This window comes from Mesoplodon bidens (assembly GCF_964165515.1).
Source record: "Mesoplodon bidens genome assembly, chromosome: 11".
NCBI classification, from domain to species: domain Eukaryota; kingdom Metazoa; phylum Chordata; class Mammalia; order Artiodactyla; family Ziphiidae; genus Mesoplodon; species Mesoplodon bidens.
In genome coordinates, this window is record NC_138167.1 from 42,431,348 (window position 1) to 42,456,584 (window position 25,237).

General features: G+C 51.5%; 2 protein-coding genes across 4 annotated transcripts; both read right to left on the reverse strand.

The window, feature by feature from the left end:
* Positions 1-31: 31 nt before the first annotated feature.
* On the reverse strand, positions 32-4,333 carry MYL6B (myosin light chain 6B). Of its 3 annotated transcripts, none has more exons than XM_081250140.1 (8): positions 4,270-4,333; positions 2,750-2,984; positions 2,010-2,037; positions 1,651-1,794; positions 1,248-1,421; positions 641-718; positions 449-486; positions 32-311 (listed from the first exon to the last, which is right to left on the reverse strand). In XM_081250140.1, exons 2-7 carry the CDS (start codon positions 2,936-2,938, stop codon positions 458-460), a joined length of 642 nt encoding a protein of 213 aa, XP_081106266.1. In that variant the 5' UTR covers positions 2,939-2,984; positions 4,270-4,333; the 3' UTR covers positions 32-311; positions 449-457. The 3 variants fall into 3 exon arrangements, with proteins under 3 accessions (XP_081106266.1, XP_081106268.1, XP_081106267.1); XM_081250142.1 differs by having other exon boundaries at positions 2,750-2,965; positions 4,270-4,329; XM_081250141.1 differs by lacking the exon at positions 4,270-4,333 and adding an exon at positions 3,927-4,005.
* A 6,138-nt stretch (positions 4,334-10,471) lies between these two features.
* On the reverse strand, positions 10,472-24,832 carry ESYT1 (extended synaptotagmin 1; the record flags this gene model as incomplete). Its single annotated transcript, XM_081248222.1, has 31 exons — positions 10,472-11,503; positions 11,699-11,748; positions 11,977-12,082; positions 12,158-12,289; positions 12,373-12,471; positions 12,578-12,732; positions 12,842-12,982; positions 14,935-15,021; positions 15,114-15,185; positions 15,454-15,549; positions 15,682-15,771; positions 15,879-15,927; positions 16,052-16,134; positions 16,290-16,466; positions 16,596-16,751; positions 17,068-17,217; positions 18,529-18,615; positions 18,796-18,867; positions 19,882-19,974; positions 20,077-20,163; positions 20,294-20,342; positions 20,637-20,719; positions 20,838-21,014; positions 21,103-21,226; positions 21,652-21,707; positions 21,879-21,968; positions 22,125-22,197; positions 22,315-22,388; positions 22,493-22,627; positions 22,798-22,839; positions 24,449-24,832. The coding sequence occupies 31 exons, from the start codon at positions 24,830-24,832 to the stop codon at positions 11,464-11,466; spliced, it is 3,309 nt and encodes a 1,102-aa protein (XP_081104348.1). The 3' UTR covers positions 10,472-11,463.
* Between the last annotated feature and the right edge of the window lie 405 nt (positions 24,833-25,237).

Genomic DNA, 25,237 nt, shown 5'->3' on the forward strand with positions numbered 1-25,237 from the left:
CCCGCTGCTGTTCATTTCTCCTGAGCAGCCCTATCTGGGGCACAGAAACTGCGGAAGAGGGTGGAGTGGAGCGCCAGGAATCTGCTCCTCCGAGAAGCAAGAAAGTCAGAGGATGTCGGCTTGCGGAGGGGTGGGGGGAGAAGAGAGCCCTCCCTTTCCTTCCTTCCCTCCCCCACCTATAAAGAAAGCAAGAGTCGGAGACCAAGGGAGGAACTGTCTCTTTATTTTGAAACAGTAGCCTCCTAGTGGCAGGAACTTGCTTTCGCCTGCGGGAGGCGATGGCGGGGGGGCAGTGTCCGACCCCACTGCACCTGTGGAAAAAGATGAACGTTGCCAAATCCTGGCGCTCTCGCGCAGCAGGACATGCAGACGTACTTCCCTGCTTTTCCACCCTGGCTGAGGGAAGGGAAGGAGGCTTGCCTCTCAAGGCGGAGTGGGAGGGCCCTACCTGTGGAGCTCAGACGCTTAGGATGTGCTTCAGGAAGGCTGCAGAGAGAGGAGGCAAGAGGGGCTGCAGAAGCTGGCCTGATGATGATCCACCCGACTTTAGATAATATGGGTCCCAGGGTGCCTCACCCACATACCTCGAACTTCCTGCCTCCCCCCTTCCCCTGTCCCTTCTGCTCCTCTGGCCCCTCACCTTCATAGTTGATGCAGCCGTTGCTGTCCTCATGTCCTGCCAGAACTGCCTCCACCTCCTCTTCAGTCATCCTCTCTCCTGAGCCCCAGACACAGCGTTTTAGCCCCTGCCTTCCCTCCCTCATCAACCTAGGCCTCATTCTTCTGAGTGGGACCTCCTCTTCTTCCACCCTGGAGACTTGCCCACAGCAACAGTCCCCCAAGAGAATCCTCTCCCTATAATGAGCATGCCTTGAATGTGTCCCTGAATCTTGCTTTCCGTTTCACCTCAGTTACACCCGGTGAAAGCTTCGACAGATAAGGAAACTGAATTCCAGAGGATTAAGAGACATACCATATCATAGAGTACGACCATCTCTTCCAAAACCGAAACTCAAATCTCCCACCTCATCCCCTTTCCTCTGCCCTTTGGGAGGCATCTGCAGCCCACACACTTTAGCCTCCGCAGGAGTAACACCTTCAGATTGTCCCCAAGGCTCTGACCTTCTCAGTCTCCTGCCCATGGCCTACAGGAAAGTAATCCCTCCCTGGCTCTGCCTACTTAGCCAACCTTCTTCTTAGTTCAGCCCCTCCTCTCAACCCCACAGGAGTTCTGGTCCCTGCCTCACCCAGGGTGGTGAGGACATGTCTGAGCTCCGCTCCCATGACTTTGCCATTCGCCTCTTTGTCAAACACCCGAAGCCCCTCCAGGTAGTCCTGGTATGTGCCTTGGCCCCGGTTCTTGGCCACTGCCTGGAGCATGGGCAGGAAAGTCTCAAAGTCCACACGCCGGGACTTCAGCTCTGGAGATCAGAGAAGTGAAGGAGAGGTCACTGTAGTGTCACCCAGGACCCAGCTCCCATACCCACCATGAAGGGTTTTATCCCTTCAACATTCACGATGCTTTTCTGCCCCTGCGTTTGACAGTTTCTAAAGTCCTGGGACCCACCTCAGCATTTTTTGTCACCTTACCAACATTCCTCTGTTCCACCACCAAACTGAAAACCCGCATTGTCCCAGAGGTCCCCTCACCATCACTCTTGGGGTTCCCCAGGACCCTGAGCACCTCGGCGTTGGTGGGGTTCTGGCCCAGGGCCCTCATCACGTCCCCACACTGGCTGTACTGGATCTTGCCATCCCCTACTCGGTCAAACAGCTCGAAGGCCTCCTTGAACTCTGAAGTATGAGGAGGGGTCAGTGTTGACAAGGGGTCCCATCACCACCAGGAGAAAGGAGATTCAGAAACTATGTGCTTGAGCTGAGCAGAACAGGGAACACAAAGAGTACTAGTGGGGGAGTTTTCAAGGTCGGGAATGGAGGAGTTAGGGGACTAGAAGGAGGATCTGAAGAGGGACTTGGGATGGACAGTGGGCTCAGGGGTTTCGCCTCACCCTCCAGCTGGTCCTTGTTAAACTCGATCTGTGGAAGAAAAGAGCAGGTGAGGAGAGATGACAGGGCTCATTCAATCCCTCTCCAACACTCCTCCCGACCAACTGGCAGCCAGTTCTGGGGAGGGGCCCAAAGGGACCAGGCTGGGAGCCCAGCCACCTCAGTCCCATTCCCAGCTCCAGACCTTGGGAGAATCCCAAGAGGAGGAATTATTGGGGGGAGGGTTTCCAGGGACCGGGGTTAATCCCATGCCACCTGTTCCCCTCCCTCTACTGCCCTAAGCCCTGCATCCCTCACATAACTGGGGGCTGAACAAAAGCTAAATTTACCCCTGGCCCCCAGCTGTGATTGTCTAACAAGTCTGTCCTCTTCAGCCTTCCCTCCTGGGGTTCAGAGCTGTGGCCTTTAGTGTTGAATAGTCAGCCAGGCACAGGCAGCAGCTCCCTCCCTTCACCTTGAAACTGTCCTCAGAACCCAGATGTTCCCCATCTTACAGGCCCTGCCTCCAGCAGGAGGGTCGGTAAGAAGGTGGGGGTGTGTGGGTGTGTACATACACACACGTGACAACAAAGACAACAGCAGTCATAAGCCTGGATGCTTCCAAATGGGGTACTAAGAGAAAGCGCCACTGTTATCCAGTGCTTACGGATTCCGTACCTTCTAGATACCCCTAGTCCCCTAGGCTGTATCCCACCCTTGTACCACCCCCTCCAAACTCTTTTCTCATTTTCCAGAGACTCACCACCACTTTGGAGAGATCGATGGGGGGCTCCCGGGTTTTCTCAGGGGTTGGAAGGACAGCTGGCACTGGTGCTGGCACTGGCTCAGCCTTGGTCTTGGCTGGAGGGGCCCCTGCTGCTGGCTTGGCAGCAGGCTTGGGGATAGAGGGTCCTGCAGGTTTCTTCACGGGAACATCCTTCTTGGGAGGCATGATGTCCGGTGGCCAAAGGACAGTGTGCTGATGGGGGCACCCATCTCTGTTTAAATAGCCAGGGAGTCTGGGATGTCAAGGGGCGGGGGCAGGGGCAGGGAGCCAGTTGGCTGTGGGGAGGGTGAGATAGAGGAGAGATATGACGGCCTGCCCTCACTCCCCTGGCCTCCTACGGTTCAGGACTCCTGCCCCAAGGTCTTCTCCCTTCTGTCCACCCCGCCCCAAATGCTGACCAGAACAATGGCCACTTTGGGGGGAGGGGGAGGAGGAGGAGGCCAGAGACTGCCCAGAATGGGGGAGTTAACCTCCAGGGTGAGGATAGGATGCTTGCCAGTGACAAACACTGAAATAGGGGTAAGGCAAAGAAGGGCATCCAGGCATTTCAGGCCCCCAACCGCCTGACTCAGAATGGCCCTTTTTCCTAGCAGCTTTAGACTCTTGAAGGCTGAGGCAGGGATGGGGGCCTTGTGAACTGGGATTGTTCAAGTGGAGTCTGGGAGTAGTGAAAGGAGAAGAAAACAAGCAGCCTTTCCATTTCCCTCTTACCATGGATGAGGAGCAGGGTAGTTGACCCCACAGCCTAATAATCCTCAATACCTCAAGTCCCTAACTCCCTCCCTCCCAGCCCAGAACTGGAACTGTGCACAATATAGAGAAAGAATAGCAACAGAAGAGTGTGACCGCCCCCCCCCCACCATTGTCCCTTGTGCCCAGTGTTGTTTTAGAGGTGGGGATGGAGGCAAGGATCAAGGAAGGAACCCTTGTCCACAAGCCTATGGTCATTCAAGTCAGACAAAGGTAGGGTGCCAGCTGAACCTGCAGGGACTCCGTGGTGGCACCTGGGGGGAAGGGCAGGCTCTGAGAGGCAAAGGGCCTAATTTCTAAAATCTCTAATCCAAAAAGATGCGAGAGGTCCTCTGGGCTCCTTGAGTACTCACACCCAACCGGAGGGATAATAAAACCCTGACTCGGTAGCCAGGTTACAAACCTTGCTGGGGGCTCTGGGGAAGGGTGGAAGTCGATGGGGGGAGTATGGAAGAGGGGATGGGTGGCTGGTTACTTTTGTTCTGGGGGTAAAGAAGGAGACGATTTAGATAGCATTCTGAGGAAGATAGTAGTGATTCCTCTTAGGCCCTGGGATTCAGAGAGTTGATGCTGGGTCTCCCACTCGCAAATAAAGCATTTGAATGTCATTACTGAAAATTGTCTCATTTTAGGAAAGTAAGAATCATTCCTCCAGCCGGGAGTACATCACACACACACACACACACACACACACCCTTAAGCCTTAAATAAAGGAAAGAGTCCCTCCCCAGCGCCCCAAAACTCACCCTGCGGGGTCCAGGTAAGGGGCGGAGGCGGGGCGCAGGGCAGCCGCGGGCCCTGAAGGGTTAATTCCCGTGGCCTCTGAGCATGCCGGGAGTCGTAGTCCTCGCGCGCCCGCGGGCTCACGGGAAACGCCGCCCTACAGAGCAGGGCGAACGCCGGCTAAGTGACTTCCGGCCCGCGGCGGCTGTTGGTGACTCATGAGCTTTGGTACGTGATTCTTGTCCCGGAACCGAAAGGCAGTGAGCACTTTACAATCCTCTTCGCTGACCCTAAAACCGCGCGCGGTCCCTCAGGATATCTCCCTTGCTCAGGCCTGCGCTGCGCGTTTAGTGTGGGCGGGGATATTTTCCTGAATCCACTGGTGAGAACGCAGAACTAGGGGAAAGGCTGCAGTTGCAGCCGGCCGGGTGGAGGTCAAATAGTAGGAAGCATTTACTGCCCGGGGCAGAGTGGTGCGGTCTCTAGCTTCCTCTTGCGGTTTGGTAGAAAGACAACAGAAGCTGTTGAGTTGTCGTGTGACTTGGAACAGTTTCTGAAATGAACTGGTAGTTGAAGTAAGTGTTAAATTTTGGAATTAAGCCGGGTCACCTGCCCCAGTCTCTAAGTTGAGATTTCTCCATTTTGCGCCGCGTATGCGCCAGCCACCTTGTCGGTTCCTCACAGGTCTCCTTGGAGTGGAGGACTGGGTTCTCCAGCCCTTGACTCTATAAGACATCTCTTCCCAGCATTGGACATCTCTTTTCCGGAGATGGTTGTTTGTTTTTTAGATCTGTTTTTTTTTTTTTTAATTGAGGTATAGTTGTACAATATTACAGAAGTTTCAGGTGTACAACAGTGATTCACAATTTTTAAAGGTTATACTCCATTTATAGCTATTATAAGTATTGGTTATATTCCCTGTGTTGTACATCCCCCAGATGTTCTTCAAAGGTCTCATCTGTGTCAGGAGGGAACCAGCCCAGGCAGGCCCAACTTCACTTGCTGGATCAGTAAATGCCCTGGCGGCATACCTTGCTGGACATTGGGGCTTGCATGGCCCTGCAGGCAGTGAGTCAGAGTAGAAAACCCTCGGGAGGTCAGAAAGGTGAGGCATAAGTTAACTTTATGGGCAGTGCAGAAGTGATGTTTGCTGGTTGGGGAAAGCTTGGAAGAACAGAAATGGGTTGTACAATATGGTTGGTTACAAGACTGGGTGAGGGCATAACAGATGCCTTTTAGTGTCTTTCATCACTCACAGAAGTTGATTTCGAAGATGTGGTTTATCTGATCTTTTTACTCCTCCTCCTTTCGTTTATGGCCGCCTTTTGGCAGTTTGCCAAGTAGAAGTGGTTATGGCATCATCTGACTTTCTAGCTTTGTAAAAAATATATTTATTTGTTTGTTTATTTTGGCTGCACCACCTCTTAGTTGTGGCATCGTTGTCTGTTTTTTGTTTTTGTTTTCTTTGGCTGCGTTGGGTCTTTGTTGCTGCACGCGGGCTTTCTCTAGTTGCAGCGAGTGGGGGTTACTCTTCCTGGCGGTGTGCGGGCTTCTGATTGCGGTGGCTTCTCGTTGTGGAGCATGGGCTCTAGGCGTGTGGGCTTCGGTAGTTGTGGCGCACAGGCTTAGTTGCTCTGCGGCATGTGGGATCTTCCCGGACCAGGGATCGAACCCATGTCCCCTGCATTGGCAGGCGGATTCTTAACCACTGCACCACCAGGGAAGTCCTGTTGTTTTGATAATAGTCATTCTAACAGGTATTAGGTGATATCTCATTGTGGTTTTGATTTGCATTTCCCCGATGATTAGTGATGCTGAGCACCTTTTCATGTACCTATTGGCCACCTGTATGTCTTCTTTGGGAAAATGTCTATTCAGATCTTATGTCCATTTTTTTAAACAGGTTATTTGTGTTTTTTTGCTTTTGAGTTGTTTGAGTTCTTTATATATTTTGCATATCAACCCCTTATCAGATAAGTGATTTGCAAATATTTTCTCCCATTCATTAGGTTGTTTCTTTTGCTATACAGAAATTTTTTAGCTTGATGTAGTCCCACTTGTTTATTTTTGCTTTTGTTGCCTTTGCTTTGTGTGTCAGATTGGTTTTTAGTTCTTTAGGGCAGTCTTACCTTTACATTTCAGTAGTACCTTTCTAGTGCAATGCTCCACAAATGTTTTCTGAATTCCTGCCGAAGATTAGAAAATTGACAGGTAGAGGGACTGCTACTGGAGAGAAAGCTTACTAATTTCACCAAGAAATGACAATTGGTAATCTGATAGTGAGGGAAGAGACAGGAAAATCTGTAAAAGTAGGCAAAATTTTGCCCATCATTTGGCAAAGAGTTTTTCTTTTTTCTTTTTATTTTTTTTAGATGTTGGGGGTAGGAGTTTATTAATTAATTTATTTATTTTTGCTGTGTTGGGTCTTCGTTTCTGTGCGAGGGCTTCCCCTAGTTGTGGCAAGCGGGGACCACTCTTCATCGCGGTGCGCGGGCCTCTCACTATCGCGGCCTCTCTTGTTGCGGAGCACAGGCTCCAGACGCGCAGGCTCAGTAGTTGTGGCTTACGGGCCTAGTTGCTCCGCGGCATGTGGGATCTTCCCAGACCAGGGCTCGAACCCGTGTCCCCTGCATTGGCAGGCAGATTCTCAACCACTGCGCCACCAGGGAAGCCCCATTTGGCAAAGATTTTTTAAATTGTAATATCCAAAAGAGAATATAGGAAAACATTTTTGTGTAATGCTGGTGCGAGTGGAGAATTCATATAATTTCCTTAGAATGTAGTTTGGAAGACTGTACTGAAAGTCGTTAGGGGACTTCCGTGTGCCACAACTACTGAGCCTGCGGTCTAGAGCCCAGGAGCCACAACTACTGAGCCCGCATGCCACAACTGCTGAAGCCCCCGCACGCCTAGAGCCTGTGCTCCGCAACAAGGGAAGCCACTGCAATGAGAAGCCTGCCCACTGCAACGAAGGGTAACCCCTGCTTGACGCAACTAGAGACAGCCCGCGCACAGCAACGAAGACCCAACGCAGCCAAAGATTAAAAAAAAAAAAAAAATTTTAAACTTAAAAAAATAAAATAAAAGTCGTTAGGGAATTCCCTGATGGTCCAGTGGTTAGGACTCTGCACTTTTAGTGCTGAGGACCCGGGTTCAATCCCTGGTTGGGGAACTAAGATCCCACAAGCCACGTGGCGTGGCCAAAAAAAAAAAAGTCATTAAAGTACATAAGTTGACCCACCAATTATACTTATCCTAAGAAAATCATTTGAGATGTGTATACTTTTGTGTTCCCACAGTGAATAGCAAAGCAGAACTACCTTCATTTCTGACAACAGAGAATCAGTTAAACTGTGGGGCAGTCATTCTAAGGAACTGTACACATTGTGACCATTATAAATTATATTTTCAAGGAATATTTAATGAAGTGTAAAAATGCTTATGTGTTAAGTGAAAAAAGCAGGTTATAATATAACTCTAATTTATAAAATATGTATCCCTGTAATCATGTTAGCTTTTCTTCCTTGTGTTAGTGACCTCAGGCCTTAAAGAAAGCTGCTGCAGCTCCAGGCGTCACATCTTCCCACTAATGACCCAAGCAGAAAGGAAGGGAGCAATGGGGGCTTGCTTCTGTTGACGCTCCATCCCCAGGTGACTTCCTCTTACACCTTATGGACCAGAGCTGGGTCATAGAGCCACTCTGAGTTGCAGTGGAGGCTGGGAAAGTGAGTATCCAGCAAAGAGGCTTGTGATTAATCCCTTGGGGCTGGCACACTGCCACTAAGAATGCTCTGGGGTTCTGTATGTAGCGAAGAGGGGCAAATGGCGGGTAGACAAATGTGTTGCCACACCCAGTTAACTACAGCATGTTTGGGCCAATAAAGCCACATTCCAAGAGGGCAGTATTTGTAAACATCAGTGACAGTGTACCCATATGCCGTCATCTCTGCCCTTCTCTGGAAGAGGTAGGCATCATGTGCCAGTGTCAAAGACCAGCTGTTTGAGAAATGAGAAATTAGCATTTGTTTAATTCCAGTGATTAATGACCCTTAGTTTACTTCCTCTTTGTGTAAGAGCAACAGTGTACTGAATTGTGTCTCATCTTGTATTTAATGTGTAGATCAGTACTTCTTCTCTTATGTATCGTGAACTTGAAAAGGTTGGGAAAGAGTAGGGACCCTTCTGGGATGGAAGAATTTGTGCCACGTCCTTTAGTTTTCTGGAATTGTAATTACTTGGAAGTGATGAACTAGGTAAAGAGTGCTTCTTAAAATCACACATTGCAAGATCTCTGAAGCCAGCTAGAACAGCATGCCTTGGGCTACATGCCCAGTATTGAATAATAAAACGAGAGACCTTAGAAATAGAAGTTCCTCTGCCCTGTGTTTTGGGGGTTTTCACCCCTTCAGTTTTTGGGTCTGGGGAAGGGCAACAGAGACTTCTTGCTCATGGCCAAGGCTCTTAAGTTGATGGGAAGGAAGTAGACATGGCAGAAGAACCAGCAGTGAGTACCAAGGAGTTAGTTATTGGGGAAAAAAATTAGGAGCTGAGTTAGTTGATGGCATAGAGTTTATTTTTATTTTTTTAATAAAGTTTGATTTATTTATATATATATATATATATATTTGGCTGTGTTGGGTCATCGTTGCTGCGCACGGGCTTTCTATAGGTGCGGCGAGCTGGGGCTACTCTTCGTTGTGGTGCGCGGGCTTCTTATTGCAGTGGCTTCGCTTGTCATGGAGCACGGGCTCTGGGCACACGGGCTTCAGTGGTTGTGGCACGGGGGCCCTAGAGGGCGCAGGCTTCAGTAGTTGTGGCGTGCGGGCTCAGTAGTTGCGGCTCACAGGCTCTAGAGCACAGGCTCAGTAGTTGTGGCACACGGGCTTACTTGCTCTGCAGCATGTGGGATGTACCTGGACCAGGGATTGAGCCCGTGTCCCCTGCATTGGCAGGCGGATTCTTAACCACTGTGCCAACAGGGAAGTCCCAATGGCATAGAGTTTAAATTCAGCTTTTGCTAATAAGGTGGATTTTGACAACTCCTTGGAAGCTGAATTTAGTTCTTTCCCTTGAGCCTTTCCTCTCCTCCCAGTGGACAGCATCTTAAGTTCCAGAGAAGATGATAAAGCCCCCCTGAGGCAGTTATGGAATCTCCAAGTTCCTATTCCAGTGACTCAGTTTTCAGTAGTTCACTCTTCCTCCATCTCGCTCTCCCTTCACGTGGTAATTAGAAGGGATAGGGCACAGCTTCTCTAGCTTGCCTTCCAGGAAGGGTCCTGAAAGGAGCTGAGTTCAGGGTGAGCAGCTCTGAATGGGTATAAAGTACTTCTCATGTAGCTGCCCATCGGATGGGGCCTTAAGCCCTTTTGGATGTGGCTGAACATGCCACTGATACTCTGTGACCCTGTGCTGTGGCACAGAGCTTCCAAGTTCACCAGGTTTAGGAATCCTTTCCCTGGAAAGCCCAGAGGATGATAATCGGTAACAGACTTCATCACTGTGACTGGGAATGAATCTCACCAGAAACTCAATAGCAGCTCATTCACACAGGTCCCTTGACCACCCTCAACGCTACCAACAATCTTGGTGGTTGCACCCACAGTAGGTTCTGACCACTAATGAACTTGACTCAATCTCTAAGAAGCGGTCTCAGCTGCAGGGAGCTCCGGTCCACCTGCGCCTACCTCACCACTGTTCACTCTCACGGAGGAACAAGTCGGTCAGGAAGCTGCACCACGGCCTGGCTCTTAAAGAGAGACTCTGAGAACCAGAGGTGGAGATTCACTTAGAGTTACTCTAAGCAGCTGCAGCGTAATGTCTTTGGAGAAGGTATGTGCCGACTTGATGAGAGGCGCAAAGGAAAAGACTCTCAAAGGGAAAGGACGGATGCCCACCAAGACTGTGAGAATAACTACAAGGAAAATTCCTGTGGTGAAGGCTCTAGGACTTGGGATCTCATTTTTCAGATGAGGATCCACAGCGACTCAGTGACACGCACAGTCCTTCTGCGATTGTTAATAAGGTTACTTCCATCAGTATTGAGCCAGGAGTCGAGGCTGAAGTCACCATGGCAGATGTTTAAATCAACTTTTTAAATAAACTGATCATCAGTTAAAAATATAAACAGACATCATTTGTGAACTGAATAAAGGCTTTTGACACTTGGAATAAACACCTGATGGGTAGGCTGGATTCTCTGCCCTTAAGGAAAAGAGCCACAGATGATTTTGAGTATAACGTTTAATGTAAGATACAGTGGATTGGCAGAGTTGGTACAAAGCTAAGAGATTCATTTCTAGTCAGTGAGTTAACAGCCTAGGCACCTGGACAAAAAATTGGCTCTGCTGTCCTGGGTCCTCCAAAGCCCCCTGTACGGCACCAGCTAGAGGCCCCACACCAAGACTGATATTGGCTACCTGAAGGCTTTGATGGGATCTACTGTTCCCAGAGTGATTCAAGAGACTGGCTGGCCCTAGTCAACATAGCAGGTGTAATTTTCAGGACAGGCTTGAGGAAAGTGGGTATGGAACTGGACATGGGGTTTGGGTGGCTGTACATTGGCTGCATGCAGTAGTCCAAGAGGCTCTCGGCTGGAGAGCCTTTCCCCCCTCCCTGACTGCTGTTTGGGAAGGAGAAAAAAGGTCTTTCAAAAAGCTGTATTTGGGGCTTCCCTGGTAGTGCAGTGGTTGAGAGTCCGCCTGCCGATGCAGGGGGGCGCGGGTTCGTGCCCCGGTCCGGGAAGATCCCACATGCCGCGGAGCGGCTGGGCCCGTGGGCCGTGGCCGCTGGGCCTGCGCGTCCGGAGCCTGTGCTCCGCGGTGGGAGGGGCCGCAGCAGTGAGAGGCCCGCGTACGGGGAAAAAAAAAAAAAAAAAAGCTGTATTTGGCATGAGCTAATGCCACTGCCAGTGGCCAGGCACAGACACAGAAGGCCCTGAGGAGCTGGGCAGAAAGGAGAATGTGCAGGCAGAGCAGGAAATAGCCAGCTCCCATCCCTGCCCCAGGAGCCCAGAAGGATAAAGGCCGTGCAGTAAAGGGTAATGTACGGGCCTCCTCTTTGGTCACGCAAAGGCCCTAGCATGGGCCTGGGAGGTGAGAGGGCTGAGGGGTGCAGGCTCTGCCCTCGGGCCCCAGCCTTTAGGCTCATCACATGGAGGCGGTGATGCCGCCAGAGGCGAGGCGAGGAGGCAGAGCAGTCAGGCTGGTGACCTCCGGCGCCTAGGAGCTGCCCTTGACCTTGTCATCCATGAGGTCATACCTGTGGGAACAAGCAGAGAGGGCTCAGGTAGAAAGATGACTTCTGGGTCCCCTTATAAATGAGACAAGATCTGAGGGCTCTTATACTTCAGAGGATCAGTGGTCCTCAGCTTGCCTTACATCCTTTTTCCCTCCTATGATTGGGACTTTTCCTACTTAAGAATCCAGGCCCATCCCCAGCTCATCAGACACTCACCACTGGGCTGCACCCTGGGAAAGGTCTATCTCAGAGAGGTCCAGCTGCACCTGTGTTGGGGGATAGTAGGGGTGAGATGTTACTTTTGATGTCTCCAAAGACCACGTCCTACCCTGACACACTTCTGGTCCCAAACCAGTGCAGAGGTAATTGGGTAGTAAAGTACATCTGTAAAGTAGTGTCACCAGGGTGCTTACTCCCTAACAGGGACTGCAAGCCTTTCCACCAGCAAATTCTAACTCTCGCATTTACCTGGTCCACCTTTGCCCTCTTCTTACCTTCCCCAGCAGCTCACGCTCTCTTGACATGAAGGAGGAGCTGGACTTCACAGAGACATCCAGCTTTCGCCGAAGGGCCTCATCCAGGGGCATTTCCCACTCAAACCTGAGGAGGGACTGGGGTTAGGGGCAGGGGCCCTCCCGAGCTGCCATCTCTTCACTTGAATGCTCACTGACTGACCGTTCATCGAATTCAGGATTTAGGGTCCTCTTCTTCTGTGAGCTCTTCCTCTTGGTACCCCGGTTCTTGTCTGGCAGTAGCAACAGTGACACGTAGGGGTCGGGGGGATCCCGTCCATTTTGTCGAAGGGCCCTGTGACAGGAGGAAGGAGGTGATGAGGCAACGTGAGGGGAGGGATGGGGAGAACCTGGAGGATGTGACGGATGGAGTCTCACCGGCAACTGTGAACGATGCTGACCAGCTTGCGTTCTTCACTGTAGTACCACACGGTGAGTTTCACCTGGCCCAGAGGCCCGGCTGGAGCCTCAAGGGGACTGCGGAGAGATGGAGACAGCGGTGGGAGGAGGTAGTGCCTCGGGAGTCTGTAGCTTATCCTTTATATCCTTGACTGAGTCCCATCTTTCTGTCCCAGCGCTTTACCTGTCACTGTGTGTTAGGCGCTGCCGGAGCTCTGGGGCTGAGGACGTGATGTGAGGGAGTCCTCCCCAGAGCTCCGGTTCTTCGCTCAGAGATGAGGAGCTGTGGCTGTAGCTGTGGCTGTGAGCTTCCACCCCTGAGTGCTGGGACACCAGGATCTAGGTAGACAAGAAAGCAGCACGGAGAGTCCTTCCACTCCCGGGCTAGAAGGACACGGCCCTCTGCTCCCGCCCTCCCTCCCCTTGCCCACTGTCTCCTGGCACTCACCCCGAGCTGTGCTCTCAGTAGCACCTGCCCTGGACCATTGCTGAGCATAAACCAGTGGTCCAAGCAGAGCTGGTCAGCCACGAGGAGCTCAGAGAGGGGCAGGGATAACGAGCCCAATGCGCCAGTCCCCTCACCCCGAACCTGTGGAGCAACAGGACTGCCGTCAAGAGAGAAGTTATTTAGGTAGTTCCCTGGCGATCCAGTGGTTAGGACTTGGCGCTTTCACCGCCAGGGCCCGGGTTTGATCCCTTGTCGGGGAACCGGGGAACTAAGATCCCGCAAGCTGCAGAGCGAGGCCGGAGAAAAAAAAAAGAAGTGATTTAATCCTGGCATTCCAGGTCCAAATGCTTGGACACTTGAGTGGTTTTGGAGAGACTCCCCTTTGTGAAGGGCAGGGGAGCTGTGGTAATAGTTGCTGCTGGTCCCACTTCCCTGCTTCCCTTTCTTAACCAGAGTAGACTCTACTATCTTTACTTCCTAAGCTTTCACAAATTATCCCAGTAATACCTGCACAGGGTAGAAGAAAGAACAGTAAAAATAGAATTAAATTGTTTCCTGCCCATCCTATCCTCATGTCCATACTCCAAATGTAATGAGCCCTTCCTATTTTCTTTGTTCTGGCATAATTCTAACTAATATGTCTATATCTCTATTTCATAATTTGCCAACTTTAATATCTACTGATGCCCTGCTATTCAAGATGACAAATTGAGCTCATTTACATCTCTTCTCTACCTCTGCCAGTGTTGTTAATAGTCGCATTATTTGACATTCTGTTGGTTTCTATTCATGTAATTCTCTACTTACTGTTCTATCAACTTTGGAAGGTTATTTGACTCCTTACTCCATATAGAGAAGGTCAGCACTCCTGTATTACCTTCCCCCATCCTCTCCCCACCCCCCATACCTCTTCACTTGTCGGTCACCCTTCGACCCACTGAAATCTAGCTTCTACTCCATTCCAGCCACTGAAGTTGCTCCAGTCATCAGTGACCTCCTAGTTTTCAAAGTCAGTGAATAGTTTTCAGTCACCTAATTTTACCTCTCAGTAACATTTGACCGCTTCCTGTCTTTTGAAACACTCTTCTTTTGGCTTCTGGAACCCACTCTCTCCGGGGGAGCGTCCCACCACCCTGGCTACACGTCAGTGCTCTTCTTCCTCCCTCTGCCCTTCTGTTGCAGCGCCCAGCATGTCCAACCTTTGTCTTCTTTTCACTCTACACACGCCCTGAGAGATCTCACTCACGCTTGTGACTACAGCTGCTACCTGTTTCTTGCTCGTGATGCTCAAAGAGGGAGAGGGAGGAACACCACAATGGGCCACAGATCTACCTTCCAGATGGCTGTCTCCCCTTGGACAGCCCTCAGAGATCTCAATTTCAAAGACTCCTGCCTGGTGTTGGCGATGGCACCTTTATCTGTCCATCCACACTAAGACCCCAGGAGTTAACACCTAGGTGTTCTTTGTTCCTCTTCCCCCTCCATGTCAAAATAACCTCCAAACACTGGCCTTTGTCAGTTCTTGCTTCAATTACTCTAACAGTCTCTTAAGTGACCTACCTGCCTCCAGTGCTGCCTTCCTCCAGTTCATTTTTTTACCCTGATGTCAACACCATCTTCCTAAGATGCAAATCTGGATGCCACCTCTCATTCCTTCAAATGTTTCCCTATGCCTTTAGGATAAAATCCAAATTCTTAGCATAATTTTTTTGTGATCTTGCTCTTTCCTGCCTCTATAATGTATAATTTGCCTTCTTTCTCCTCCATTCCCTTCTCAGCCTTAAGAGTTTTCCTGTCCTTCTTTTCTTGGTCAGGGCATATTTACCCTTAAGCTAAGGATGCCTTTCTTACTATCTTTCTTCCCTCACCTTTTCCCTTGTCTGAGTTAGAACCCCTCCTTTCTTCCCTACACTGCCTTTACCTCAGCAGTTATCAGTCAGGAAGTATTCTATGGTTATTTTTCTCCTAAAAGAACAGTGTGAGCTCCAAAAAGGTAAGAACTACATCTTTTATCTCTGAGTGCCCTGTGCCTGGTTCAGGGCCTGGCCTGTGACAGCAATCTGCAGAATGTTTGTGGAATGAATTCACGGTACCTGCAACTCCAGGCTCTCAGAGTTTGGTTTCCTGATGAGAAAGGAGGCACTCTCATCCCAGACAGGGGCTGACGTTTGGGAAACAGTCTGGTGGAGATGAGGGGTATGATCAGTGTTGACATTTTCTCCCCTACGCCTCTCATCCCTCCCATTCTTAGTCCTGCAGCATTTCCTAATACCTTAGTTTTATGAGAAGTATCTCCCACGGCAAGAGTAGCATAAGGGCTGGGAGGCTTGGTACCTTTTCGGAGCTGGAAAGAGAACGTTAGTCTTAAACTTGGACCAGTTAGGCAGATTCCCCCCTCGCCTCACAAATTACATCCACAGCCAGTGGCCCATGTCCCCATTATCACTTGACAGCTCTCACCCTCCTGGCCTCCAACAGAAAATTCTTCCCACCCCAGCACCACCCTGGGAGAGAGGAATTAGGAGTTTACTATTCCAAATACACTAGGAGCATCCAAACCTGAGGGATGTAGAAGGGCCAGGGAGCTATGGGGCGTGGGGAGCATATCTCACCGGCAGATCCTCAGCCCGCTCCAGGTAGACGGAGAGCAGGGCCGCTGCCAGGTCTGCACTCTTCTGAGTCTGGATCAAACTGTTCACCTGCAGCACCTGGGGATGGACACATGGGAGCTGGGGAGTGGTAACTGACACTCTGGGGCCTGGCATATGCCTTAAAAGCTCATAGAAGAGTTTACCTTGACCCATCTTGGGTCCCTTCCATCCTCCAGCATCTTTCCTTACCTCCTCTAACTCAGCAGCAGTGGGACGGGGGGTCAGACGCTCCAGACGCAAGTGTAGGCGACCAGATGGGACATCCTCCAGGGTCAGCCACTGTGGGAGTGGGCAGGGTTAAGACTTGGGGGTGTGGGGACAGGGACTATGAGAATGAATCATGCATCAAGATCAGGAAGGACTGCTGATTCTAATTCCATGCTCACCTCATCAAGGAAGCCATTGTTTAGGATTGTTGTGAGACTCACTTTACACCTGTAGAGGAGAAAGATTAAAATTAAGGTCTATGGTCAAGAGCCAAGTCTTTTGTCTCCAAGGTCTACAGAGGCCCAGCCCATCTTCCCTGCTGGATGCCACCCCACCCCCACCCCCGCCTCACCTGCCCAGAAAGTCATCCTTGTCCAGGTCCTTGTCAAAAACTTCAACCTCTAGCTCTTGGCCTGGAATTGATGTGACGATCACCTAGTTGGAGAAAATAGTGGGATCCTTTCCTTTTCTTCTCAGAATGACTGGACACCTCCCCCGATCAACTGAACCCCAGAAGTTTTTTGGACCACTCTCAGAGCTGGGGGAGGAATGGGGCAAGACTGGGAAGAGTCCTAGCCCTCAATTCTGACCTCAAAGACCTCGTTCCAACGGGGATTGAGATCTTCCCGAACAACACGGCTCCGGAAGCTTCGTCCTCCCAGCTTTAGTTTGACATAGGGGTCTGACTTCCCCTTCACTAATCCCCCCAGGAAACGGTCTTTGGCAATCAGGTCCTGGGCCTCTAATACATGGATCCGAAGCACATTCTGCAAAAGGGACAGATGGGGCACCAGGTGGCAGTCAAAGAGAGAATACTGTCAGACCCAATCCTGAAACAGGCTTTGTGCACGCAGGGTGGGCAAACAGACTCCAGTACTTTCCAGATACAGACTTACCTCCGTCCCGAAGTTACTGTCAGGAGTAGTGTGACTGGGTTGAGGTGGGGCATCCACACTGCTGCCTGTCTGGGGGCTCTCGTCGTCCAGGTCCCAAGCTCCAGGAGTACCAGGCACAGCAGGGAAGCGCACTTCTGATGTATCCAAGTACAAGAGCTGGGAAGGGTAGTGTGATTGTCAAATCAAAGCAGTGCATTTAGCCACCAGCAGGCAAGGTATGTGGGGGCAGCGGGGTGGGGGGGCAGAGCAGGGGCTCTGACAGGGAAACCAGGTCCCTGCCTTGGCTGTGCTTATCTCTAGGGGGTTCACTCCACACTCACCCTACTCAGACACCATGTTAGATCAACAAACATTTTTTGTGCGTCTGCTAGATGCTTCCAGACACACTAGCTCATTTCATCGTAGAGGATCCCATTTGCTTACTCTTCATACCACAAGGAATCCACAAGGCCCTTCCCCTCTACCTCCATACCCTCATAACCAGTTTCATGTACAGCCGGGAGTTCGGGCCAGAGCTGCTGAGCTGGAACCACTGGTCCAGGGTGAGTTCAGGGGCAGTCAGCAGGCGAGCCAGAGGCAGGGTCAACGCCCCTAAAGTCAGGGCCCTGGAGTCATCCTTCACCTGTAGGCACAGGAGGAGGGGATGGAGTGAGGGATTAGGGAAAAGGGAGGTAGACTGCGGAAATGATGACACAGCTGCAGCTCCATTCTCTCTGTGCCAATCACAAACCTTTTGCTCCACTCCAGGCCATCCTTTTACAGTCCTCTGCCCACTCTACAGTCCCTTCCTCCTTTGCTCTTTCTGGTCTCATTACCTGGAGAGTTCTCATTCTGCTCTTCTCTGCCTATTTAAATCCTACTGATACTTTAGGCCCTCTGAAAATCCTACTTCCTTCACAAAGACTCTCTAGTTACTCCAGCCTCTGTACTTTCCTCTGGCCACATCCTAAGCACTACACTATGGGTATTTTACTCCCAGTGATTAATGTTGAATCATTCTTAGATGGTTATGTATGTTTGTCTCCTCTCTGAAACTAGCCAGTAAGCTTCGTGAGGGCAGATACTGTGTTTTGTGCTTTTTCTATGACCTTAAAAGGACTAGACGTCTGGGAGGCTGGGACTGCACACTACTCTATGTAAAATAGATAATCAGTAAGGACCTACTGTATAGCACAGGGAACTCTACTCAGTACTCTGTAATGACCTATATAGGAATAGAATCTGAAAAAAAATAGGTATATGAATACGTATAACTAAATCACTTTGATGTATATCTGAAACTAACACAATGTTGTGCTAACCCTATACTCCAGTGTAAAATTAAAGATTAAAATCAAATAAAAATAAACCAGAAAAAAAAAGTGCTAGGTGTCTAGCTGGTGCTCAATATGTTCTTCTCTTCTTTTAACAGGGTTTTTGTTTATTTTTTGGCTGTGCGGCGTAGCATATGGGATCTTAGTTCCCCGACCAGGGATTGAACCTGTGCCCTCTGCAGTGGGAGCACAGTCTCAACCACTGGACCACCAGGGAAGTCCCCTTCTCTTCTTTTAAAAAACAATTTTTTGAGGCATAATTTACATACCACAAAAACCACTCATTTTAAGTGCACAATTCTCAGTTATAAAAATGATTCTAGAGAGACACGTGGGGAACCGTGGAGAGTAAAAGAGGTGGAGAGTCTAGGTAGATGGACTGAAAATAGAGATCATGGAATTCCCTGGCAGTCTAGTGGTTAGGACTCTGTGATCTCACTGCCGAGGGCCTGGGTTCCATCCCTGATCAGGGAACTAAATCCCGAAAGCCACACGGCACAGCCGAAAAAAAAACAAGAAGAGAAAAGAGAGATCAAAAGAGAAGATGGAGAGAAGAAATGGTGCAGATCTGAGAAGACAGAATAGGGTATCCAGGAGGAACTGATAGGTGATTCTCTCACCTGCACATCGAGCTCCTGGCTTCGAGGGTCTTGCAGGAAGAACCGGAAGGCCTCCTCCCACACCGGGCAGTTGGTGTTATAGATAGCCTGGAGATGTGCAGGATGTGATCAAGGTACACGCCACAGTCCCAGTCCTGTTTCTCCAGAAAACCCTTCCTCTTACAGGCATCCTAAAGGGAACACTTCATCCCAAGAACAGTCCTCCCTCCTCCTGTCCCCACACACACACGACACCTGGCACGGTGATATCCTTGTCCTGGCCCTCACCTTGCTCTCCTGCGTCACATCCTGAATTGACAGCTGTACCATGGGGTTGGGCTCCTTGTTCCCCTTCTTCAGCTGTGGGGGGTAGAATTCAGAAGTCACTATCTTGGTTGTTTTTGTTTTTGTTTCAGTGAAGGAAGGAGAGCTGTCATCAGAATCCTTCCCCTGGTGCTTCCCTGGTGGCACAGTGGTTAAGAATCCGCCTGCCAATGCAGGGGACACGGTTTCGAGCCCTGGTACGAGAAGATCCCACATGCTGCAGAGCAACTAAGCCCATGTGCACCACAACTACTGAGCTTCCGCTCTAGAGCCTGCGAGCCACAACTACTGAGCCTGTGCACCTAGAGCCTGTGCTCTGCAACAAGAGAAGCCACCACAGTGAGAAGCCCGTGCAGTGCAATGAAGCGTAGCCCCCGCTGGCCGCAACTAGACCAAGCTTGCACACAGCAACAAAGACCCAATGCAGCCATAAATAAATAAATAAAGATTGTAAGAGAATATTACGAACAACTTTATACAAATAGTTAGAAAACATCGATTAAATAGATAATTTAAAAATACAACTCACGGGACTTCCCTAGTGGTGCAGTGGTTAAGAATCCGCCTGCCAGTGCAGGGGACACGGGTTCGAGCCCTGGTCCGGGAAGATCCCACATGCCGCGGAGCAACTAAGCCCGTGCGCCACAGCTACTGAGCGTGTGCTCTAGAGCCTGCGAGCCACAACTACTGAAATCCAACGTGCCACAACTACTGAGCCTGCATGACACAACTACCAAAGCCCACACGCCTAGAGCCCGTGCTCCGCAACAAGAGAAGCCACGACAATGAGAAGCTTGCACACAGCAACGAAGAGCAGCCCCTCCTCGCTGTAACTAGAGAAAGGCCGCACACAGCAATGAGGACCCAGCGCAGCCAAAATTTAATTAATTAAAAAAAAAAAATCTTTCCCCTGAGGTGACTGATCCCCTCTTTGGAACCCTTGTGTTACATGTTGTTGCTACTGAAGCAGAGCAGGCTGGGGGAAGGGAGAGTGTGGGAATGCTGCGCCCATGGCTTCCTGTTCACCTGCCCTGGTGAAGCCACACTCACAGGAAGATCCTGGGCCCGATCCAGATAGACAACTAAGATGGCAGCTGATGGGGGCTCCGGTCGGGAGGAGACTCCTCGGTTCCACTGTAGAACCTGGTGTGGGGCGGTAGTGGTCAGACCCTCATCCCTCCAGCCCCCCACACTTCTAGCTCTGTATTTCTCCCCTGCTAGCTTCCTGTTTTCAACGTTGGTTACCTGCTCCAGTTTTTCTGCATCTGGCAAAAGCGAAAGCCATTCTAGCCTTAAGTGAACTTGGCCTTGCCCACTTTGTAGAGGGAACCACTGGAGGGAAAGGTAGAAGTGAGGCATAGTAGAGATCATACACACACCCAATCTCTTCCCCACCAATGTAGCAACCACCGTCTACACAATGGGGGACAGCACCCTCCACCTTCCTCTTCTCTCAACTTACTTCATCCATTACTCCAGCCTGCAATACTTTCCCTACATCCAGCTTCATTCTGGGGGGTGGTGGTAGTGATGATGGCAGTGAAAGGGAAAAGAGGGGAGTGTTATAATTAGCAACACGTCATTCACTGGCCCGCTTCTCATCCACACAGAAATAACTGGCACATCTCAGACTCCCTTCTTACCCTCGGGAAATATATATGCATGTGTGCGTGGTGGGGATGAGGGGTGGGAAGGCTGGGAAGGAAAATGGTAATATGATTCCCAGGCCTGGAAAAGGATTATAATTACCTCTGACACCTTGGTGGCCCTGGGGATTTAGAATCCTAACACAGGCAGAGTCTCACCTGCCCAGAAAGTCATCTTTGTCTGGATCCTTGTCAAACACCTCCACCTCAATTTCCTGTCCTGGGACCTCATGTACCATAACCTGAAGGACACAGAGGGATAAGGGTCCGCAGGTGTGAAGATCATCCAATCAGCATATTCTCTCAAACTCTCCTGGAGCCTCCCCCATCTGACACAGCCCCACTCGTTGGCTCTCCCACCTCATAAGTCTCTCCCCACTGGGGGTTGAGTTCCTCATCAATGACACGACTGCAGAATGTCTGGGTGCCCACTCGCACAAGTGCGTAGGGGTCTGACTTGCCCTCAATCAGGCCCTTTACGTATTTGTCCTTGGAGCTCAGCCCTCGAGCGGCCAGCAGGTGTATCCGAATAATGCCCTGAGGGTAGGAATCATATCGTGAGAAATTAAAGACGCACCACAGGGTTCCCGAGAGAAGGATCTATCTAATAGGGGAGAGACCATACCCTGGGAAGAGGGGAACGCAACTGGGCCACATCTTGAAGGTCAGGCACAAGGGGCACCAATAATCGGTTGGGCAACACAAGAAAGGCAGCGATGGAATCCATGATCATGGTGTCAGAGAGGGAGCTGAATGGGGGAGTGGAAAAGGAGGTGAGTGAGTGTGTCAATATTTCCCCACCGCCAACTCTGTTTCCCACAACCAAGAGACCTAAAGCTGGAGGGAAGTCCTTTCTTGAAAATACCTTGTTGCTTCTCTTCCACCCTGATTTCCCACCTACTGCTCCGTCTCCTCCTCACTGCCATCGCAGCTCTTCTTTCGCCCTTTGCCCTGGCTGAGGAGTCTGTAGCCCACTTCATTCTCTACCAAAATGCACAGTCCCCCCACAGAAGAAAAATCACAGTATGAAACTTTTCAGGGGTATTTGTCTGATCTCTTCAACTAGGGTGAAGCCTCTTGGAGGGCACCAGCTGCATCTTTTACTGCTCTGTATCCCTTAAACCCCCAAACCAGGGCTGGAACACTTAGCAGGTACTCGATAAATCCTTCATACCTGAGTCCTGGAATATCCAGCAGGTTGGTCATCCCTGTCCAGTTGATATCTAGGATCTGGAAGCAAAGAGCAGGGGAATCGGGACAGAGCGTATGGTGGCACGGTCACACCCATCCAACAGTTGCCAGACCCTCAGCCTACTTGTCAGTTCCCTCCCCCATTCCCCATAGCTTCCAGGCCTCTCTGCTTCCCCCGCTTCCCTACCCCTCCTCAACGTTTTCCCTTACCGGGCGTCGGATAAAGAACATCGACACAGCCCCCACGATAGGAAGGTTCCCAATGAGTGGTTCAAGAATCACCCGTAAGACACCCTGCAGCTGGGGCAGGAAGAGACGAACAAAGCCTTTCCTCAGAAACGGTCTTCTTTCCCTCCCAGACCTCCCCAGCCTTGGTTTTCCCAACCTCCCACTTCCCCATATCTAATGAAACTTAGGGCAAAGGCTTCTTATAGAGGCCCCTGACATCTGCCCCACCTGCATGCCCTTGACTCCTGCTTTGCAGAAATATTTCTTCACTTCCACATCAATCTGTACATCACCTACGTAGCTGGGAGTTGGTGAGGAAGAGAACAGAGGGTTAGTACTAGGCTGAAGTGGGTAAGGGGAGTGAAGTAGTCAAGAGTGACCAGGAAAGGGAATCGGGAAGAATGGTGAGTGGCATTACCTGATGTTCAAGTCCAGCAGGATCTGTTCTTTCCTCTGACCAGGGTGAACCCTGACTCCTACGATGCGCAGTGGCTGCAGAGATGAATGCTTGAGAGGGGAGGGAAAGGCCCCTTTGGGCCACCCATCTCCCCTGCCCCATCTCTTCCCTGTCGTTACTTTCCCTCCTACACACGTACCTTTTCACCCAATTCCACTCGTGTAAATGTAAATGTTTGCAGGTGGGGGTTAGATCCTCGAACAGCTGGGGCCACAGTTTCGGCCAAAAGCTTCTCCATATACTGGCCCAGGAAGGGCCAGATCTGGGCCACAATCTGGGAGGAAAGGGAGCTTGTCATAGGAGAGCGCTGCCTTCCCTCTAAAGGCAAGTTCCTTCAGACTCCTCCCCATGGGGAGGCTAGATTTGAAGCGTGGCAGGGTCTGGCAAGAGAGCGAACCCCATTCCCCCTCAGGAAAAACAAAACCCAAGACAAGCAACCCTCACCTTATTTAGCCACTCTGCTTTTTCCACATCTGGGAAGCTGACCTGGAGGTGGAGAACATGGAGATAGTGAGGAGCACTATCCTCCGCCCGTAGTTTCCTACTAAGATGCCAGGTGGATGCTCACTAAGGAAACCTAAGTGTGACAGGGCCTCCTCACACCCAGGGGTTGGGGGGAGGGGCCGGGATGTCCTGAGGATTCATTCCTCCAGAGGGTTTGGGGCCCTGAGGTCTCTTCGGCAAAGGGAGCTGCCAGTGTCAGCCACACCAAGTTGCTTTGCGGATAGCTCAGGGATGTGAAACGATGAGGGCTGCTGGGGCAGAGAGGAGGAGGAGGAGGGAAGAGAAGGGCACATTCTTTCCGGAGGGGGAGGTCCTGACAAATCAGAGTTTGAGGAGGAAATCCTGGGATTGGGTAAGTCCTGGTTCCTTTTACCAGCCTTCCCTCTGCCCCTCGAACTGGGGCTTCTACACCAAGAGGTGAAGCAGAATGCGGCTCCTGTGTTAGGGAGGGGCCAGAAGAGCTATACAGGCCCAGGCTGGTGTTCTCTTTCTTTCTTTTTAATCGGTGTTGACTCTTCTGATGGGGAAGGAAGGACACCTGTGCTTTGTCCTGGGGGAGGAGGAGGGGTAGTTGCTTTAGGAGGAAAACTAGTTTCCATGATGAGAAGTAGGAAGAACAGAGACTCTTGCTGCCTGGGCTACAAGTCCCATGGGACCATTTCTCCCCCCTTTCTCCTCCCCAGTCCAGGGTCTGGGAAGCATAGCTGTGTCTGCCTAGTGTCAACTTTGATTCCCCCAGACAGGCACCTCTGCTGGGAGGAGCAGGAAGGGAGGGGCCGGGAAGGACCGGGTAACGGGGTCGGCATCTGCAAGGCCGGAGAGAAGCCATCCGGGGCCCTTACCACAGGAGAGGGGGCGTAGAAATAGGGTCCTGGCCCCAACCCAGCAGGCGCAGCCCGCAGTCCGGAAAAGGGTGGGGCCGGCCAGGGGCGGTGGAGTGCGAGCAGCGGGCACTGCAGCAGTCACACTACCCTCCCCCCAGTACCCCCGCCCTTTGTCCAGCAGCCGCCTCCGCTGCGCTGCGGCCAGGCCGCCTGAGGCTGGAAGGCTAGGGCCGGAGGGTCCGTCCGGGCGCGGGGGCTCGACTGGGCAATGCTCCCCGGGAGGGTCTCGGGATAAGAGCGGGAAAAGGGAGAACCTTATGGCCTTAAATAGGATAAAAAAAAAAAAGTCTTGGGGAGGACGGGAAAGAGGAGGGAACCCACTGAGCGGCAACGGGAACAGGGACGCCCAGGAGCAGTGTGAATGGCACCAGAAACGAGGAGGGGCGTTCGAGCGGTTTGGTTGGAGGAAGAGCCACGGCTGAGACGGGCTCCCCAGATGTTATTGCTCTTGCCCAAGCGTAGAGGAAGAAGTCCTGATTCTGTGGAAGAATCGGGATCTGGGCGTGTGGAAGCGGGGGCGGGTAGTGGGTAGTCGGTCCAAAGAGTGGCGCGTCCCTGCAAGCAAGAGGCTAGCGAGCCAAAGGAGAAAGTCTGGGGCCCATCGTCCCAAGATGGGGAGCTGACTTTAAGGATAGGGAGGGAGAGCCCGAGAACTAAGGGGCAAGAAGGGGACTATGCTGCACTGAGGACTGAGGGTGGTCGCTCACCCAGGCAGGTAGTTCTCGATGGCTCATGTAAAGAGTTTTCGCCGTGAGCCGCTCCTCATCATCCAGCAGCTGTCGCGCTACTCGAAGGCTCCGTTCTTTCTCCTCGCGGACCCGGCGCCAGCCCAGGTAGAGGGCGAGGCCGAAGAGCACAAAACCCACGCTGAGTCCTATTGCCCCGGCCAGGTACACCGGCACCAGCACCAGCAACCGCCGCCCGAACGAAGCCAGCACCGCCAAGGCCTCACCCGCGGCGCCTGGGCCGGCAGGTTGGTTCCCAGAACTCTGGTCCAGCTCTGCTTGAGCAGTGGGGTGCTCGTCAGGGGGTTCGGAGGGAGCGTAGGGCTGGTCCACTGGGCTGGGGCAGTCTCCAGGAGAGCGGTCCATGCTGCTACCTCTGGGAGGACCCGCCCGACCCAGAGACCTGCCAGAGGTTGCCTAGTTCTGAGACCAGATTCCCCGCCTACAAACCCTAAACCCCAGAATGGGGGAGGTGACTTAAAGCCACGCCCCTTCGTTCTGACGGTTCGGGTTGGCCCGTGCCGCATAGATGAAGGTGGAGTCAAAAGACCGAAACCCCGCCCCCTGCCTCGGGGAGAGGAAAGGGCTCGGGAGAGGCAGGACCTTCCTGATTGGACCGGAGTGCCAAGATGGGCGGTCTAGGATGGCGGGAAAAGGAGGAAAAAGGCTAAAGAGCAGCATGAGGTTAGCCAGAAAGAGGAGAAGCGGCGTACCATTTCAAGAGGAGAGGCGGGACCAGGAGCTCCCCCACGTGGGATTGGAGTGCCTATG

What these genes read in the sequence shown, in the direction of transcription:
- MYL6B (XM_081250140.1), bottom strand. Translation starts at nt 2,938, where the DNA reads ATGCCTCCCAAGAAGGATGTTCCCGTGAAGAAACCTGCAGGACCCTCT. An exon ending in TCGATCTCTCCAAAGTGGTG is followed by an intron (nt 2,038 to 2,749) that starts GTGAGTCTCTGG and finishes TTTCTTCCACAG; the next exon opens with ATCGAGTTTAACAAGGACCA. An exon ending in CGGCTGCATCAACTATGAAG is followed by an intron (nt 487 to 640) that starts GTGAGGGGCCAG and finishes CTCTCTCTGCAG; the next exon opens with CCTTCCTGAAGCACATCCTA.